This window comes from Megalobrama amblycephala, linkage group LG14 (genome assembly GCF_018812025.1).
Source record: "Megalobrama amblycephala isolate DHTTF-2021 linkage group LG14, ASM1881202v1, whole genome shotgun sequence".
Lineage (NCBI taxonomy): Eukaryota > Metazoa > Chordata > Actinopteri > Cypriniformes > Xenocyprididae > Megalobrama > Megalobrama amblycephala.
In genome coordinates this window covers 22,628,273-22,647,661 of record NC_063057.1, presented here as the reverse complement: position 1 = coordinate 22,647,661, position 19,389 = coordinate 22,628,273, and the positions used below count along the sequence as shown (strand labels likewise).

At 42.1% G+C, this 19,389-nt stretch overlaps 1 protein-coding gene across 1 annotated transcript in view; it reads right to left on the bottom strand.

Annotated features, from left to right (window-relative positions):
* Window positions 1-19,389, bottom strand: part of LOC125244362 (NACHT, LRR and PYD domains-containing protein 12-like) — a 61,389-nt gene that overhangs the window by 26,278 nt on the left and 15,722 nt on the right. Inside the window, exons 4-5 of the mRNA XM_048154451.1 lie at window positions 15,771-17,580; window positions 15,418-15,591 (exon numbers count right to left, since the gene is read on the bottom strand). Coding sequence (XP_048010408.1) covers window positions 15,418-15,591; window positions 15,771-17,580 — 1,984 coding nt within the window. The remainder of the gene's footprint in view (window positions 1-15,417; window positions 15,592-15,770; window positions 17,581-19,389) is intronic.

Below are 19,389 nucleotides of genomic sequence, written 5' to 3'. Positions count from 1 at the left end.
CATTGTTTTATGTGTCCAAGTAGGCAGAATGATTTAATATCACTTTGAAGCAAAAACTCTAGACTAAAATATACAGTTTCCAAATGTCTTTATGAGTTTAAAAAAACAAAATATTCATTCCAAGACTTACAGCAATGGTGGGATTTTGGAAAGGTCCAAATAAAACAATTTTGTCAACAGTACACCCGCAATGTCACCAAGGAGTTAAATAGTTCTATGAAGGCTTTGGAGGCAGAGATAATGAAATTACAGTGTTTAGCTGATTCAACAAGTAATCAAAGTAACACAGAGATGATCTCATACAAGAAAACCCAGCTAGCAGATCTACTCGGGGTAAAAACACAAGGAGCTCTGGTTTGTTCACGTTTTTTAAGTATTGAACAGATGGATGCTGTCACAGACATGTCAGGTTCCACCTCACTCCCTTACCCACGCACTCAATCACCAGCATACTAATCACCGCCACCTGAAGATCATCAGCACCGTCATTACCACCAGCACTTAAGCTCCACACTCACACACACTCACTGTCCGGTCGCGTTTGCACTACAGCCAGTTGTATGCTTTTTTCTCAAGGACTCCAAACGCTATACTTACCTGCCTCCATCATCTCCTTCGTCTCCATCGTCTCCAGTGCTCCTCGTGTGCCAACCTGCCTGTGTGTGTGAGTGTCCCAGTCATCCGTCTCCAGCGCCTCCTTCCATCTTCATCTGCAACACAACAAAAAGGACAGTATTACCTCTCATTCTTCTCCAAGACCAGCTAACTCATCATTCACTTACCTGTTTCTCTGCTGATTACCACAATAAACCAACTTGACTGCTTTTATCTCTGCCTCCGGTGTCTCTGTTGGAACAGAAGACCGGACCGTAACAGCATTAATCAGTATGAGCCTCACCGATCCATTCCAGGAGCTCGTGGACGCACTGCGCCGAGCACTCACCCCACAACCACCGTCACCCACCGCCGCTGCTGCTTCCGCATCCACCGACACCACTTCTTCTCCTGTGTTTACTGCCAGTCCCATGGCCAAACCGGCGCCCTACTCAGGATCGGCGGAGGATTGCAGCGGATTCCTCCTTCAATGTGAGTTGGTCCTGGAGATGCAACCGCACCTCACCGACACAGCTAAAATCGCGTTCATAATCTCCCAACTGCAAGGTAAGGCCCTTCAATGGGCGGATTCACTCTGGACTCAGAAAGGCTCAGTTGTAAAGTCTTACTCGGCGTTCGTTTCTCACTTCCGTGAGGTCTTCGGAAAACCTTTGGCAGATTCTTCGACTGGTGAGAAGCTTTACAATCTAAAACAGGGAAATAACACTGTTAATGATTATGCCTTGCAGTTCAGAACGCTAGCCGCCACCAGAGGATGGAATGAACAAGCCCTCATCACCACCTTTCGTCAAGGATTGGAGCCTAACGTGCGGTTGCATCTCGCTGCATATGAGGACTCCATAGGACTCGAACGCTTCATCCAACTCGCCATCCGCGTGGGTTCTCATATGCAGTCGTGTCTCCTTGAACACCAGGGCCAGCCACTCTCCAACATCCTCCTCCGTCGGTCCGAACCCGTCAGCTCTCCAGAACCAGCAAGTGAACCCATGCAAGTGGACAATTCCCGTCTAACTGCTGCTGAAAGACAGAGAAGGCTGACCCTGAATCTGTGCTTATACTGTGGATCACTGGGGCATGTAATCTCCACATGCCCAACTCGTCCTCCTCGGCCCGTGGTGAGTGCTATCATTCCCTCCATTCAAAAGATGAAACCACTCACTACTATTGTAAACCTTACTGCTGCTAATGCCTCTGTTCCAGTGGTGGCGCTCCTCGATTCAGGGTCAGCAGGAAATTTCATCTCCGGCGCCCTCTGTCGACACCTCAAACTCAAGACCTCGCCGTCTCCGATTAATTACCAGGTCCACTCCATCACGGGAAAACCCCTAAGCCGTAAGATGATCCGTCGCTGTGTGGGACCTCTTCAACTACAAGTGGGTATACTTCACACGGAGAACATCCATCTGCTCGCGCCTCCAAGCTACCTCCTCACCGGCCATGGGACTGTGTCATCGATCTGTTACCGGGTGAGCCAGTGCCCAGGGGACGCATTTACCCCCCGTCAGTAACGGAGGAGAAGGCCATGGAGGAATACATCAAAGAGGCCCTTAACCAAGGATACATCCGCCCGTCTACTTCCCCTGCTGCTTCAACCTTTTTCTTCGTGGCAAAGAAGGACGGAGGCTTGCGGCCCTGCATAGACTACCGCGCACTCAACAAGATAACCGTCAAATTCCGGTATCCACTTCCCCTCGTCCCAGCGGCCCTGGAACATCTCCGTGGTGCCACTGTGTTCACCAAGCTGGACCTCCGCAGCGCGTACAACCTCATCCGGATACGCAAAGGGGACGAGTGGAAGACCGCCTTCGTCACGCCCACCGGCCATTATGAATATCTTGTCATGCCGTATGGCCTGGTCAACGCCCCCTCCGTATTCCAGGATTTCATCCACGAGGTGCTCCGGGAGTTTCTCCACAAGTTCGTGCTGGTGTATATTGATGACATCCTCATCTACTCCCGGAGCTTGGCCGAACATCGCCACCACGTTGCGGAGGTCCTCCAACGCTTAAGGCAATTCCATCTGTTCCTTAAAGCAGAGAAGTGCTCATTCCACCAGCCCTCTGTCCACTTCCTGGGTTACGTAATTGATCACAGTGGCATCCAGATGGACGAGGGGAAAGTCTCTGCTATCCAGACCTGGCCAACTCCAACCACCATAAAAGAACTTCAACGCTTCCTCGGATTCTCCAATTTCTACCACCGCTTCATCAAGAACTACAGTACCATAGTCAGCCCACTCACCAACCTGTTACGCAAGCAGCCCAAGTCTCTGTCCTGGTCCCAGCCTGCCACCAACGCCTTTGAGACCCTCAAGAAAGCCTTCACCACCGCTCCCCTCCTCGTCCACCCTAACCCGGACTTTCCTTTCGTCGTGGAGGTGGACGCCTCCACAACCGGAGTGGGAGCGGTCCTGTCGCAGCAGCAGGGGACACCAAGTAGACTCCATCCATGTGCCTTCTTCTCCCGCAAGCTCAACCCGGCGGAGGTCAACTATGACATCGGTGACCGTGAGCTCCTGGCAGTCAAGCTTGCCCTGGAAGAATGGAGGCATTGGTTGGAGGGGGCTAACCATCCCTTCCAAGTTCTCACTGATCATAAAAACCTTGAGTATCTGAAGGCTGCTAAAAGACTCAACCCTCACCAAGCTCGTTGGGCCATGTTCTTTTCACGGTTCAATTTCTCCATATCCTATCGTCCAGGTTCCAAGAATATAAAGGCTGACGCTCTGTCCTGTCTTCATGCTCCAGAGGAAAGGAATGAAACTCCTGAAACTATCCTGCCTGAATCTATCTTCGTGAGCCCTATCCAATGGTCGGAAGAGACCTTACCCTCCTCCAATGCCTCCTCACGCACTCCGCCAGGTTGCCCCCAAGGCTTGCAGTACATCACACGGACATGACGCACTCCACTCCTGCACACCGTTCACTCTTCACTTGGCACTGGTCACCCGAGGGGCAAATGAGACCCTCTTGCTGCTCAAACAACGCTTCTGGTGGCCCAACATGGCCAACGACATCAGGAGGTACGTGCAGGGCTGCAGGGAGTGTGCCATCTCCAAGAGCCCACGCCATCTTCCCACCGGCAAGCTCAGTCCTCTGCCTGTTCCTGAGAGACCCTGGTCACACCTGGGAGTGGACTTCGTCACCGATCTCCCCGAGTCTGATGGTCACAAGTAGTTGTAGACCGCTTCTCCAAAGCCTGCTGTCTGATTCCCCTGGAAGGTCTACCTACCGCCATGACTACTGCAGAACTGATGTTCAACCATGTCTTTCGTCATTATGGAATCCTCGAAGACATAGTCTCTGACAGAGGGCCCCAATTTATCTCCCGTGTCTGGAAGGCTTTCTTCTCCCTCCTGGGTGTGACCGTCAGCCTGTCGTCCGGATACCATCCTCAGTCGAACGGGCAGACGGAACGGAAGATCCAGGAGATAGGCCGCTTCCTGCGTACCTTCTGTCACGGCCACCAGGACTCCTGGAACCAGTACCTGGGTTGGGCCGAGTACGCACAAAACTCCCTCCGACAAGCCACAACTGGATTAACACCTTTTTAGTGCGTACTCGGCTACCAACCCCCACTGTTCCCCTGGGACGGGGAACCCTCCAACGTTCCGGCAGTCAACTACTGGTTCCGGGAGAGCGAGAGGGTTTGGGACTCAGCACACCACCAACTGCAGAGGGACCTGCACAGACGCAAAATGACAGCCGACCTTCGGCGCTCCAACGCCCCTACCTACCAACCGGGGCAGAAGGTCTGGCTGTCCACCAGAGACATCAGGATGCGTCTGCCCTGCAAGAAGCTGAGTCCCCGCTTCATTGGCCCATTCACTATCCTTCGACAGATCAACCCCGTCACTTATTGCCTTCAACTCCCTGCACAATACAAGAGAATTCATCCCACCTTTCATGTCTCACTATTAAAGCCTCACCACCCTTCTGTTCTTCCCTCCACAGAACCTGACGTGGCAGCCGTCGAGCCCCCCTTCCACTCATCCTGGACGATGGTACTGCCTACGAGGTTCGTGAAATTCTGGATTCCCGGTGCCGTGGTGGTCTACTGGAATATCTGGTAGACTGGGAAAGTTATGGCCCCGAGGAACGCTCATGGGTCTCCAAGAATGATATCCTTGATCCTAATCTGTTACAGACTTTCCACACCAACCACCCGGACAGACCTGCCCCACGCCCTAGAGGACGACCACCATGACGTCGGGGTCCTCGGCCCTCAGGAGCGGGCCGTGGGGTGAGGTTCCACCTCACTCCCTTACCCATGCACTCAATCACCAGCATACTAATCACCACCACCTGAAGATCATCAGCACCGTCATTACCACCAGCACTTAAGCTCCACACTCACACACACTCACTGTCCGGTCTCGTTTGCACTACAGCCAGTTGTATGCTTTCCTCAAGGACTCCAAACGCTATACTTACCTGCCTCCATCACATCATCTCCTTCGTCTCCATCGTCTCCAGTGCTCCTCGTGTGCCTACCTGCCTGTGTGTGTGAGTGTCCCAGTCATCCGTCTCCAGCGCCTCTTTCCATCTTCATCTGCAACACAACAAAAAGGACAGTATTACCTCTCATTCTTCTCCAAGACCAGCTAACTCATTCACTTACCTGTTTCTCTGCTGATTACCTCAATAAACCAACTTGACTGCTTTTATCTCTGCCTCCGGTGTCTCTGTTGTAACAGATGCACCATCTAAATATTTTTTTAGCCTTAAAAAGAAGAATGGGCAAAAACGTTTTTTGCATGCTTTGCGTTCTGAGGCAGGAGTGATTTTATCTAGTCATGTGGAAATACAAAAAAGAGCTTGTGGTTTTTATGAAAACGTATACAAGAATGAGTTGGGGTCAGAATGGGATTCTGAGAGGGTTTTTTTTTTTTTTTTTTTTTTTTGAAAGTTTGACTCAAGTGTCAGAGGGGGCCAATGCAGAGCTCTAGGGTGCTTTAAGCCTGGGGGCGTTGCACAAGGCCCTTCAAGGCATGGATTCCGGTAAAGTGCCAGGAATTGACGGCCTTCCAGTTGAATTTTACAAGTTTTTTTGGACAGAGGTTGGGGAGGACCTTTTTCGGGTGCTTAATGACAGTTTGAGCTTAGGCCAGTTGCCATTGAGTAGCTGTAGAGCAGTCATCACTCTTCTCCCCAAAAAAGGAGATCTTTTAGAAATTAAGAATTGCCGTCCTGTTTCGCTCCTTTGCTCTGATTATAAATTGCTCTCAAAAGTTTTAGCCAATAGGTTAGCTAGCATAATAGATCAAGTGGTGCATCCAGATCAGGGTTATTGTGTCCCGGGTAGGTCAATTTTCGACAATGTTGCCCTTATACAGGATATTTTTGATGTCTCCAAGGTGCTCAACATTGATACTGGACTTATCTCACTAGATCAAGAAAAGGCCTTTGATAGGGTTGAACACTCTTATTTGTGGAGAACTTTAGAAGCCTTTGGATTTTGTCAGGATTTTATTGATAAAGTGAAAGTGCTCTATGGTGACGTTGAGAGTGTGCTTAAGATAAATGGTGGCTTATGCACTCCTTTTAAAGTCTGTAGGGGTATTAGACAGGGCTGTTCTTCGTCTGGAATGTTATATGCCCTTGCTATAGAACCTTTGTTGCAAAAATTAAGAGAAAATATTTGTGTTTTGAATCTTTGTGATATTTGTGAAAACAGTATTTCTTTGTCTGCCTATGCTGATGATGCAGTGGCTGAATTGGCGCATATTTAATTATGCCCCAAAATAGGCAGTTAATTGAATAATAAAAAAATCTATGGGGTATTTTGAGCTGAAACTTCACAGACACATTCAGGGGACACCTTAGACTTATATAACATCTTGTGAAAAAGCATTCTATGGCACCTTTAAAATGCATGACACAGGGGGCACTCTTGTGGGTTGTTAGGGTGTATTGCATTGCATTAAAATGTTTGTTGTATTGCGCGATTTTGAGACAGTTAATTGTTGTGAGTTGCATGACTTCATCATGGAACCTGTTGCAAAGATAGGGCGTTCTGAAATGTGGGAACACTTTCATTTGAAATCATCTAACAATTTTAATAATATATTTGGCTTTTGTTGTGTAGTGACAGACTACACTACTATCCAAAACAATATGAAATATGACATAAATTGGAAAAATGCTGGGAAAAGGCCTACAGTCCGCCGCTTGACAGCCTACCGTGATTTTTATTATTATATTTTATTTTTTTACAAGAATGGTCCATGCACTAACCTATGACTTCACACATTTGAGACAAGTAGGCCTATCCTTAATTATCATTTCTTTTTTAGGTCCAGTGTTTGATTTGCTCCCAGCATTTGGCCCCAGGTGGAAGGTAATTGGTGCCATATCCTTTCTGTGTGTACCTTCTAGAAATTTTGATAGAAATGTATTACTATTGTACAATAGAATGTACTTCTCATAATAATAATAATAATAATAATAATAATAATAATAATAATATAATTATTATTATAACAACAATAGTTTATTTAAAAATTAGTTAAGGAATATATTTTTTGCAGCTTAAGTAAATGCTGTGCAGCACTTTGCTAAAAAATAAAAGGATAAAATTTGTTAAATTTTCACTTTATTACATTTTAAAACATTAATTAAATTGTGAGTTTTGTGTCCATTTGATTACCACAATTTTTGATAATATGCTTTAAATAAATAAAAGAAAAATTAATTTTCTGAATAAAATACACTTCATAGGACTCTTATTCTTAACAATTATAATAAATTTTTAATTGTAAAAATAAGTTGTTAATCTGATTTATAATCAATTATTCAATTTAATTGATTAGACATGTTTTTAGAAATTGAAATAAAACAATTGTGAATAAAACAATTTTTTTTAAGTTTATAAAGCTGTAGCGTATGCACACGTATCAGGATAATCAATAAACTTTGGAATGTTCAGAACGCTTTTAGCATGCTGGACTGGGTTGTAAAACCATCCCGGCTCTGAACAGATCTGCCAAAGATGAGCCCACTTGACACTTTTGTGGACCTGCGAGGGTAAACAGAAAGTGCAACTTCCTCACTTTGGTGACTTCAAAAGGAGCACCCCCCCCAGAGACTGACCAGATCCACATTCCAGCACCCCACACACACAGGGACACACAAAAACACACACACAGACACATACAGAAACACACAATCATACATTTTTAACTGTATATGTGAACTACCACTATGCTAGAATATATACATGATATATTTTAGAGCCTATGCATGTTTCCTAGTGTTTAAATTAGTGTATTTGTGCTAGTGTGCATTTTAATAGGGGAATCCTGTCTGTAAACCATAACTTCTTGTCTATGCCTTTCTGATCTGTCGAGTTTGATCTCTCCGTAAAGCTCCGGACTCAAGCTATTCACTGAGGTGGGTCACATGGCTGACATATGCATTTTTCTATGTGTTTAATGATACTGTGAAGAAAGCACTCGATCTCGAAATCCGGGCTGATAGCCATTAAGTATGCAAATTCAGCTAGGAGACCAAACAAAGGAACTTTGCCCGCCAAATAGTGCTGCGCATCTATTGGTCGCTACAATTCAGGAGGTGTGTTAGCTTGGGTTTCCTTAAAAACAATGACACACACCTTCTCCTGGCCTCTTTTCTTCTCCTTTGTCTCCCGACTGACTCACGAGCACCTCGTGCACGGACGCCTCAGGTGACCGCGCTTCCCAACCACGCGCGCAGCTCGGGAGGACCACTTCCTTAGACTCTCTCTCTCTTCGGCTAAATTACTTCAGCTTAAACCTCTTTTGAAAACCCCGCCGGATAAACCCTCTCTGAAAGGACCAACCCAGCCAGGCGCATTGAAACTGCTACACACGGACTTGAACCAATAAGCAAGTATTATCATTTATCTGAATTAGTCTAAACTGATTTCTGTGCTGGCTCTCTCCCAAAAAGGTTTAACTGTGTAATTTGCCATCCTTTGATCATCTTTCTTTCCATGTCTTTTCTTCATTTTCACTCTTGTGTATATATATGTGTATACTTCTGTATATATTTTAGACGTATAATCTCTGTAGTCGTAGCTGCATATATTAAACACTTAATTCATGCTCGATTGTTCTGTTGTTCTTTCAACTGAAGACCAAGTCACTTTAACGTTTTTCGATCGTTTTAGGCTTTGATGCTATAATAGGAATTTATTCTCATTGGCCAGAGAATAACTCCGTTCATAATATTCTATGAGAATTAACGGTTTGCTGGACAAGCTGGTAGTTTCTCTAAGTAATTATTAAACCAGAACTAAGCATATATGTAATTGATTATAATTCATTGTAATTAATGCACAATATATGTTTAATTCCCCGTTGGGTCGATATATGAATCATAATTTATTCATAACCTTATGAATTATTATATTCATATTTCATCCATAAATTGATTAATAACTGTACGAACCGCTACATTCGTTACAAAGCATTTATTCAACCCAAAAAAACAAAAACAAAACTGTTTTCATTCACTTAATTTAGTCATTTTAACTGATGCAGAGCTGTTCACAAGTCTTTTATCTGGAGTCCGAGTCAAGTCTAAAGACTTTATCACTGGAGTCTGAGTCAAGTCTTTTGTCATGAGTTCGAGTTGAGTCTTGAGTCGTTTAAAAAAAAAAAAATTCTCATACTCAAATCCTATTTTCTATCCTATTTGTATTATATAGCAGAATAATATGATCTGTCTATCATCTGTTTTGTTTGTAATAAAAGATAATGTACATCCAGCTTGTTACTTTATAATCCATAAAACAATCATCCTGGCAACACTAGTAGTCATTTTCAATACAGTCGCTAAGTGAACACAAGATGGCGCCAGTGAATCACGGTTTGTTATACAGCAGTTTGCTTTACAGCTTTGTTGTTATTGATGACAGTCATTATCAGAAAACATCAAAACTTGGAATGTTTAAGTCAATAGAAAACTGTATGCATGCTGATTGCGATACATTATAATAATATGAGCTTAACATCTAATAATAAATGGACTGACATCTCTTTCTATCTCTCTCTCTTATGGACACACATTAAGAAAAAGAAAAGCTGCATATACTATGAAAAGATTGATAAAACGTAGTGCTAGGTTTAAAGTCTAGATTTTTTGTTTGTTTGGTTGGTTCATATTTTAACAGACTGGCAATCCAAATCGGCCATGCAGCTACACCACAGTATAAAGGCTGATTTATACTTCAGCGTTGGACCTACGCCGGAGCCTCTGCACCGTAGGCTATGCGTCTGTTTTCATTTATACTTCTGCGTCGTTGTCCACGTCGACGTGCATGCAGACCACTAGGAGGCGGTGTCCACGGTCATGTTGAGTATCAAAACAAAAGCCGAAGAAGAAGCAGCTTGTCATGTACATTGTCAGAGAAGCTTACAAACAGAAACGGCAGAGAAGTGGCAAATAGGTAATGGCTTTTGTTGCAGTTTGACTGTATGTGTCCTCTGAAACAGAGTGTTTTTTCATTCTTAGTGAAGTTGAAAGTGCTCGCTCTTCTACCAGTGCTCCGCGCCGGTTTTTTGACCCGAGGGAGGGGTTCTAGCAGACCAATCACAGCGCTTGCTGTCTGCGTAGAATTGACGCGTTGTTATATTTTGAAGAGGTGCACGTCAGGCTACGTCATAGGCTACGTGTGCTATGCACAGTCTACGCCATTGCTACAGTATACACTCGATGCAGAAGTATAAATCAGCCTTAATAGCTAGCTGTGTGAGTTAATGCGACTAACCTTTGTGGATGCGATGTCTCATAAAATTTGCTGTTGTCTGTTGGAAATCTCAGAAGCATAGACCAGGAGACTTTGGGATCTCTTGAAGCAGAAGTTACTCTTTATTGAGAAACACGCTGTGCGTCGCTGTGGTCATCCAAAATCTAACTAAGGCAGTGACTTGGTAGTTCATATACATTCAAGGGGGAGGGATACATAGAGTAGAGGTGTGGACAATCTAAACAAAAGATGCAAATGCAGTACAGGAATCAGATCATTGCCTACATTTCCCAGCCATGATCTAATCAGCATAACTGTGTCATTCAAATGCATAGGGGTTAATCCAATCAGTCTGGCAGTATCACCTATACCTTTACATTATCATAGAGACAAAAGCACAGCTGTATCTTGAACTGGTCATGCCACATGGTCAGGATGTAGGATCCGCAGATTTTAAACAGATTCTTAAATTTGTAATTCCACAGTTCCCCCTTTGAGAGTTCTAATAACTCTCACATAATACAAATTTAAACCTTCTTAAATCCCTTCTATAACATATGTTTGTTAACATAAGTTCCATCTTCCAGTCATGCAACTTGTAACAGTTACAGGCACATACATCTTATTCTGTGTCGTGTCCAACATTTACATAAGTGTTGTTCTTTAACTTGAGTATACTGTTGACACACATATACAACGCAGGGTGGTAACATGTTGTATTAACTACATGATGACACAGAAAAACCATGTAGCATAAGCGTGGAAGTCCTAAAAGTCCATGGCGCCTGAATAGCTGTGGAGTCTGTTCCCGGGAGAGTCCATTTCCATGTTTGTCCCAAGATGATTATTTGTCGTCGTGCAACTCCGAGTTGCTCTGATGAGTCCGTCATCATGAAGGTTGTTCATGGATATCTGAGGTGATGCTTTACACCAGGTGCTGCTTGTGAGACGTCATGGCATATACATATACCTGCACACAAGAAAACAAAGAGACAGCAGACCAGCAGTATTCATGCATAGACTTTAGTACGTTAGACCTCTGATGATCGTATAGTTTTTCTGTCTAACTCTGATCATCATAAACTTCTAGTGATCGTATAGTGGTTTTGTTCTTCTTTTTCTTAACCTATTCTTAATCAATTTGACACCTATAGACCAGTAAGGTGGGGATAAACTGAGAGAGGGGGAAACCTATGAGGAAGTCTTCACCACAGGGTTAACCCCCGAGGCCTTTTGCACTTCGGTTCTTCCCTGGGCTCCTCACTGGTCTGTGTGTCCTATTCTCTCCCTGTAGTTAATTTCCAAATTTAAGGTGCTACATCTCCATCTTCCATTGAAACATCAGTCATAGTAGACATCATAACCCATTGAGGATGGATAAGTGAATGGAGTGTGCTGTAGCATAACATTTAAGGCTGTGAGTGTACTTAACCTGTGTCCCCAAATGGTGGAAGTAATAGTCAACTTTCTTTTGTTCAGAATGAGTCTTTCAGCTTTCTAGTAGATTACTGGGGAAATTAAGCACTCACAGCCCAAATGGTTAGCATGTCAGCAAGCTGTTGCTCCAAGAGTTTGGAGAAGAGGGAGGGGCAGTTTCAGTGTAGCAAGTAGACTGAGTAGGAGCTGAGTAAAGCTGTTCATTTCTTTTAATGTCTTTTTGTTTTTCCTACACTCTTTCATCCAATGTCCAGGTTTACCACAGTAATGACAACTGCCTTCTCTCTTAGGACGTTTACGTTTCTGTCGATTCTCTGTGTTGACCTTAAAGGATGCTGCTGCAATCTTTACTCTTGTCTTGACATCTGAGTCTCTTTCCCAAATAGCTAACCTATCCAAGCTGTTTTGCAGGGTTCCATTGGACCATGTGAGGTCTAAGAAAGGCAATGCATTTCTGTATTCTGATGAAAGCCCATCAAACCACATGCGGACCAGTGGTCCATTATCCTCTAACACCTTCTCTGGAGTGTCAGCTATTCCACTGTATGCTGCAGCTAACTGACAAAATCTTTCAGTGTACTCACTTACAGTTTCATCCTTCGTCTGTACACAACTAGTGATCTTTGACCAGTCTACCTTTGGTCCAACAAGGTTCTGTAACACTCTCAGAACTCCTTCTCTCAATTCACCTTTGCTGGAATGCTGAAACTCAGAATTATTTACAGCACTTTCAAAATCATTGAATTCTGACTCTTTCAGGATTTGTGACATTAGCTGGGTGACGTCAGCTAGGGACATATCATAGAGCTTCATTTTTCTGGACAACTCTGTTCTAAACTCAGAAAAGTTTCTATGCACTGATGGCAAATTCTCAGCAATTCTTTCTATGTCTTCAGGACCTATAGTGGTACTGACCGCTTGTAACTGCAGTATGGGGGTTACAGATGGAACTGTGTCAACCCCTTTTGCCCTACTCTGAGCCTTTTGTCTCGCTCCACACACTTCAACTGCATTTACATCTTTATCCATGAATCCAGTATTGCTATTGCCCTCTAGTCTACAGAAAGACTGTATCTCAGGATAGCTTTCATCTGACTGTTGGTCTTTTGAGTCACATTTGGTTGATGCCTTGTTAAGGCCCAACTTCTGAGTAAGACGAGACATTTGAGTGTGCAACTGTTTGTTCTGCTCTTCTAACTTAGCAATACGTTGGATTTGTTCTTGTGCAATGGATAGAGTAAATTCTCTGTGGCAGCAGACAATGCCCTTCATATTTTTCTTCCGAATACAAGCACCAAGTACCTTTTTGCATTCTTCAATGGACCAAACTTTTTCTGGATGAATCCCAAATTTCTTTGTCAAATCCAATCTGACTGACTCAGTCACTATTGAGTCCATGTGCTTTCCTAACAATGATTTGAACTCACTATCTGTCCATAAAGGGGTAGCTAGTCCACCTTTCTCAGTTGTTGGAATTTTTCTAGCATTCTTTCTCAACATTGTGTAATGTCTTTCTGGCACAACAATACACTTCAACACTTCCCTGACAGAGCAGAGGTTAATCTAGTTAATACACATCGTAATGTATTCAACCTTCTCTGGTGAGCAGAGTAGAACCAACTTGCTAAGACACTGTAACAGTTATAACCTTCCCTGAGTTAACAGAGGATGAACCTTCTTCTCTAGCAAAGTAGAGGGTGGCTATTCTGTTAACACACCACCTTCCCTGATAAAACAGAGGACAACACAAATTATTAGCACTTTACACTAATTCTTCCCTGCCTGAACAGAGGATACCTAATTATTAGCATGTGATGCTAAACTTCCCTGCCTAAACAGAGGATAAACTTCATCTCTAAAAGAACATTTTTAGAGGATAACTTAGTTAACCAAACCCTACAGCTGTCTGTTAACTCCTCTCTGACGGCGCAGAGGATAACAACTTTGTACTGGTCTTAATGGTTCTTTTGGATAGAGTATCACTCACCAACCCTTGGGTGTACAGGAAAATTCAGCCTGGATCTTCTTTTGGATCAGATCTTTGTTGTGCTTGAAGTTCCAATCTGATTTGAGGTGAGAAGCTCTATCCGGGTCACGGCACCAAAACTGTTGGAAATCTCAGAAGCATAGACCAGGAGACTTTGGGATCTCTTGAAGCAGAAGTTACTCTTTATTGAGAAACACGCTGTGCGTCGCTGTGGTCATCCAAAATCTAATTAAGGCAGTGACTTGGTAGTTCATATACATTCAAGGGGGAGGGATACATAGAGTAGAGGTGTGGACAATCTAAACAAAAGATGCAAATGCAGTACAGGAATCAGATCATTGCCTACATTTCCCAGCCATGATCTAATCAGCATAACTGTGTCATTCAAATGCATAGGGGTTAATCCAATCAGTCTGGCAGTATCACCTATACCTTTACATTATCATAGAGACAAAAGCACAGCTGTATCTTGAACTGGTCATGCCACATGGTCAGGATGTAGGATCCGCAGATTTTAAACAGATTCTTAAATTTGTAATTCCACATGTCGTTCTGGTATCTTTAATTGTTTTCCCGCATACTGTGCATCTAGCCAATCTAACATGTTAATAAACCCAAACGAACAAAAGAACATATGGCACGGTGGCTCCGGTCATGCTTCATGAGACTTCATGAGGAATTTATGCGCAATACATGGACATAGGTAATCAAATTCTATGACAAGAGTCCAATCTACCACGACAGATTATATGTGACGCAGATATTATAAAACCATTCAAATACAACACAAATTCTTTATTTATTATAACAGTAGTTAAGGGTAAAATACTTGATTTGTTTTTAAAATATTCACGAGTCTTTTGTGTCAAGTTGAGTCAAGTCTGAAGTCATTTTAGGTCAAGTCCAAGTCAAGTCTGAAGTCTATTAAAATGCGACTCGAGTGCCCATCTCTGGATGATGATAATAATTATTTATTGTTTAATACCATGAAACCGTGATATTTTCTGAGACAGTTCCTCAGAATCCTCAGAGTTGAGCTCTGCTGGAGCAGCTCAAAATATACTCTGTGCTGTTAAAAGATAAAATATTATAGAGCAATAGAATAGAACAGTGAAAGAAGCAAATGCTTTCAATACATTTTAACAGGCATATTTTGGGGTGAAAATAACTGAAGGAAATATCTATTTGTTAAACGAATTAAGCCAACTAATTTAAATCATGTTCTTTTGGTTTCTCTAACCAATATTTTTAAAAATTACAAATGCAATGAAAATACAGGTATTAGTACTGGGTATTGGCAAGTACTAAAAATATATTGGTATCAGACTTGTTCTGGAAAAAGTGGTATCTGTGCATCCCTAATTGAAACGAGCTGTTCAAAAGAATCACTTAAGGAATACAAGAGATGTAGGTATTATTTCTTTCACATAAATGAAAAACTGCATTACAAAATTCCAGGTTTTCCAGGATGCTTTTCATTTTTTTTTTTTTTTTTTTTTGAATAGGCATTACCTACTTTGTGTCTTTGAAGAAAACATTACTGATACATTCATACTATGACATGGGAAAATATATTCTAGCAACAGTTATGAAACACCTTTTCATTTAAATATTTAAACATAGTGATTTGGTGAATATCAAAGTCAAACCTGAGTATTTTCAGTTGACAGTGTGAACTCTCCAGTCCAGCAGAAAGCAACTTCACTCCTGAATCCTGCAGGTTATTGTTACTCAGGTCCAGTTCTGTCAGACAAGAGTGTGATAATTGGAGAGCTGAAGACACAGTGTCACAGCATGTTTCATCAAGACCACAGCCGTCAAACCTACCAAAACAGAATGTTTACCCTGATTATTTTCTAATGTTCTAATGTTTCTTCAATAACACATTGTACCCTTCATAATCAGGACAGCAAGATATATCACACTGTATTTTGACTTTGACTTTCAATTGTTTAGTGATGTAGAACAAAACATTTGACTAAACAGCAGTGAAATTACTCACAGGGCTTTTTTGCAGCATCTCACAGCTGGAACAAGTCTCTTGTAGTTTGCTCGTGATGATGTGAATCTCTTTGGGTTGAACTCATCCAGCACCTTCTCTGACATCAGCAGTATGTAGGTCAGCACTGAGCATATTGAAGATGAGAGATTTCTTCCTGGATGTTCATCTGAACTGAGGTATTTCTGGATTTCCTCATATAATGAGTGATCCCTGAGCTCAAGTAAGCAGTAGAATAGGTTAACTGAAGTTTCATCTGAGATGTTTTCTTTCTGTAATTGTTTAATGTGTGCACTTATTTTTCTGATGCTCTTTGTAGTGTCTTCAGTTTTTGTGAACAGGCCTTTGAGCAGGTTTTGACTGGATTGCAGTGAAATTCCTAGCAGAAACCGTAGGAACAGGTCCAGATGTCCTCTCCTACTCTGCATTGCTTTATCAGTGGCCCTCTTAATTAAGTCATGAAATTTGACTTTTCTAAAGATGAACTGAATCATTTGTCTGGCTCTATTTTGTGAATCTTCAAAGAAAAAACTAAGCTCTCGCATGTTCTTGTTCAGGTAACAGAGGAACACATGCACTGCAGCAAGAAACTCTTGAACACTCAGATGCACAAAGCAGAAGACCTTTGCTTCATGAAGTCCATCTTCCTTTTTAAACATCTCAGCGATCATTCCTGTGAACTCAGTGTCTACATTCACATCAATACCACATTCTTTCAGATCTTCCTCATAGAACACAATGTTTTCCTTCTTCAGCTGTTGAAACGCTAGCTTGGCTAATTTCCTAATCATTTCTCTGTTTGAATCTAAGAGTTTTTTATGTTCTCTTTCTTTTTGTTCATCGTACTTCTGGTTCTTCATGTCCATCTGTATCAGCAGGAAGTGAATGTACATTTCAGTGAGTGTTGTGCTGATATTCTCTGTGTTGTTCTTGAGAATATCCTGAAGTACAGTGGCTGTGATCCAGCAGAACACAGGAATATGACACATGATGTAGAGACTACGAGACGTCTTAATGTGTGAGATGATTTTGGAGGCCAGAGTCTCATCTGTGATTCTCTTTCTGAAGTACTCATCCTTCTGTTGGTCAGTGAATCCTCGCACCTCTGTGAACAAACCCACATACTCAGGAGGGATCTGATTGGCTGCTGCTGGTCGTGAGGTCACCCAAACAAGAGCTGATGGAAGCAGCTTCCCTTTGACCAGACTTGTGAACAGCACATCTACAGATGATCTTTTCTCAACAGTGTTCAATGATCTGGTTTTAAAATCCAAAGGCAGACGACTCTCGTCAAGTCCATCAAATATAAATGCTAGCTTACATTTCTTGTATAACTTTGATTTCTCCAGGTCCTCCAGTTCAGGATAAAATTCCAGCAGAAACTCATGGAGACTGAAATCTTCATTTGTCATTAAGTTAATCTCTCGGAACGGAAGCAGGAACACAGATTCTATATCCTGGTTGGCTTTTCCTTCTGCCCAGTCCAGGATGAACTTTTGCACTGCGACAGATTTTCCAACGCCAGCAATTCCCTTAGTCAGCACAATCTTTTCCTCATTTTTTTTCTTCAATTCAGTAAATATATCATTGCATTTGATTGGTTTATCCTGTGTTATTTTGTTCTTGAAAGCATCATCAATCTTCAGACTCTCATGTTCCTGATTGACATCTTTCATATCTCCCTCTGTGATGAACAATTCTGTGTAAAAATCTTTGAGATGTGCATCATTTTCTTTTTTGCCTTCAAAAATGTGTTCAGCTTTCTTTTTCATGTTGTTTTTGTGAGTTTCCAAGAATTTTTTCAGTATCAAATCTAAAGGGGTGGGGGTTGGAAGGGGGTTAGAAAAACAGATTTCATTTTATCTCATCAAAATTCATTCAACATGATCTAAATCAATGACTGTTGAAAGTAATATGTTTTGTTTTACGGAGACATGGCTGTCCCAGGAAACAACGGATTTTAATTTAGATGGATTTACTCTTATTTGGTTTGACCGTGACATTACTAAAACTCAGAAAACAATTGGTGGAGGTCTTTGTATGGCTGTGAATAACAGATGGGCAACGAATTTTACATTGAGGGAAACCGATTTTTCAAAGCATTATAAAAATTGTGGTGGTTTCCTTTCGCCCTCATTATCTCCCCCGCGAATTTACCCAAATAACAGTGATAATGGTGTATGTCCCGGGTCCTAATTATACATTGGCTGCTGAAAGTATTGCTGACACTTTCAATAATATTGTTGAGTTGGAGATCAGCTGGTGTTTCTGCTCGGTGATTTTAATCGTTGTGACGTTACTACACTTCTGCCGAACTTGGAGCAGTATGTCACGTCTGTCACTACGTTGTACAAAACACTGGACTTGTGCTTTGGAAACATACCAGGCGCCTTCATCTCCAAGGCACGTCCACCTCTCGGTCGATCTGACCACAATGCTGTTCTGCATTTACCTCGTTATAGACAAAAATTAAAAACTGAAAAAGTGCAAACTAGGACTATCCAGGTATGGGACTTTGAATCTACTGAAACACTAAAAGGTTGTTTAGAAGCTACAAATTGGGATGTATTTTTTAATGACTGTGAAAATGATGTAGATATGCTCAATGCCTCAATATCTGGGTATGTTGATTTTTGTGTAGACACTGTAATTCCTGTGAAATGTGTGAGGTGTTACCCTAACAATAAACCCTGGGTTACAAAAGATCTTAAACATAGTTTAAATCTTTTAAAAAAATTGCTTTTTTAAATGGCGATGAATTTGGTTTTAAACTTTTACGTAAAGAATCAAAGCAAAAAATTAGGGAAGCCAAACAGAATTATAAACGCAAGGTCGAAGAAAGGTTTACAATGGGTAATGCACAGATGGCCTGGCGTGGCCTAAATATCATGATGGGGAGAAACCAGAAGAAGCACAATATCCAGTGCCCTGATCCAGTCTGTTTTGCTAATGAATTGAACCAATTTTATTTAGTTTTTTAGATGAGCACTGGACTCCTACAGAGTATCTAGATTTTCCACATATGACAATTGAGGAACAGAATGTGGAGAAGGTTTTAATGCAGGTTAAACCAAAAAAGACATCGGGGCCAGATGGAATAAAGGGCAAGGTATTGAGAGAATGTGCAGTTCAGCTGAAGAGTGTGTTGACAAAACTCTTTCAGCTGTCTCTTGATTTGAGCGTTGTTCCGCAGGCCTGGAAGGAAAGAACCATCATCCCTTTACCAAAAAAAGGCACATGCTAAGCAGCTTGCGGACTACAGGCCAGTGGCTTTAACATCTGTGCTCTGTAAATGCATGGAGAGAGTGGTTTGTCAGCAACTCTCCCAAACAGTGTCTGATAAACTTGATCCGTTGCAATTTGCTTATAGAACTGGGCTGAAGTTGAAGATGCCACTCTTACTCTGTTGGACAGGGCTGTAAAGCATTTGGACTCAGCAAATTTATATGTTAGGATTTTATTCATGGACTTTTCTTCTGCTTTTAGCACTGTGAACATAAACACACTTTTAAGGCAATAACAGGTGCATCAAACCCTGATTTTATGGATTAATCATTTCTTACGAGATCACCCACAACATGTGTTGGTGAATGATAGAAAGTCTGAAAATGTGATTTTAAAA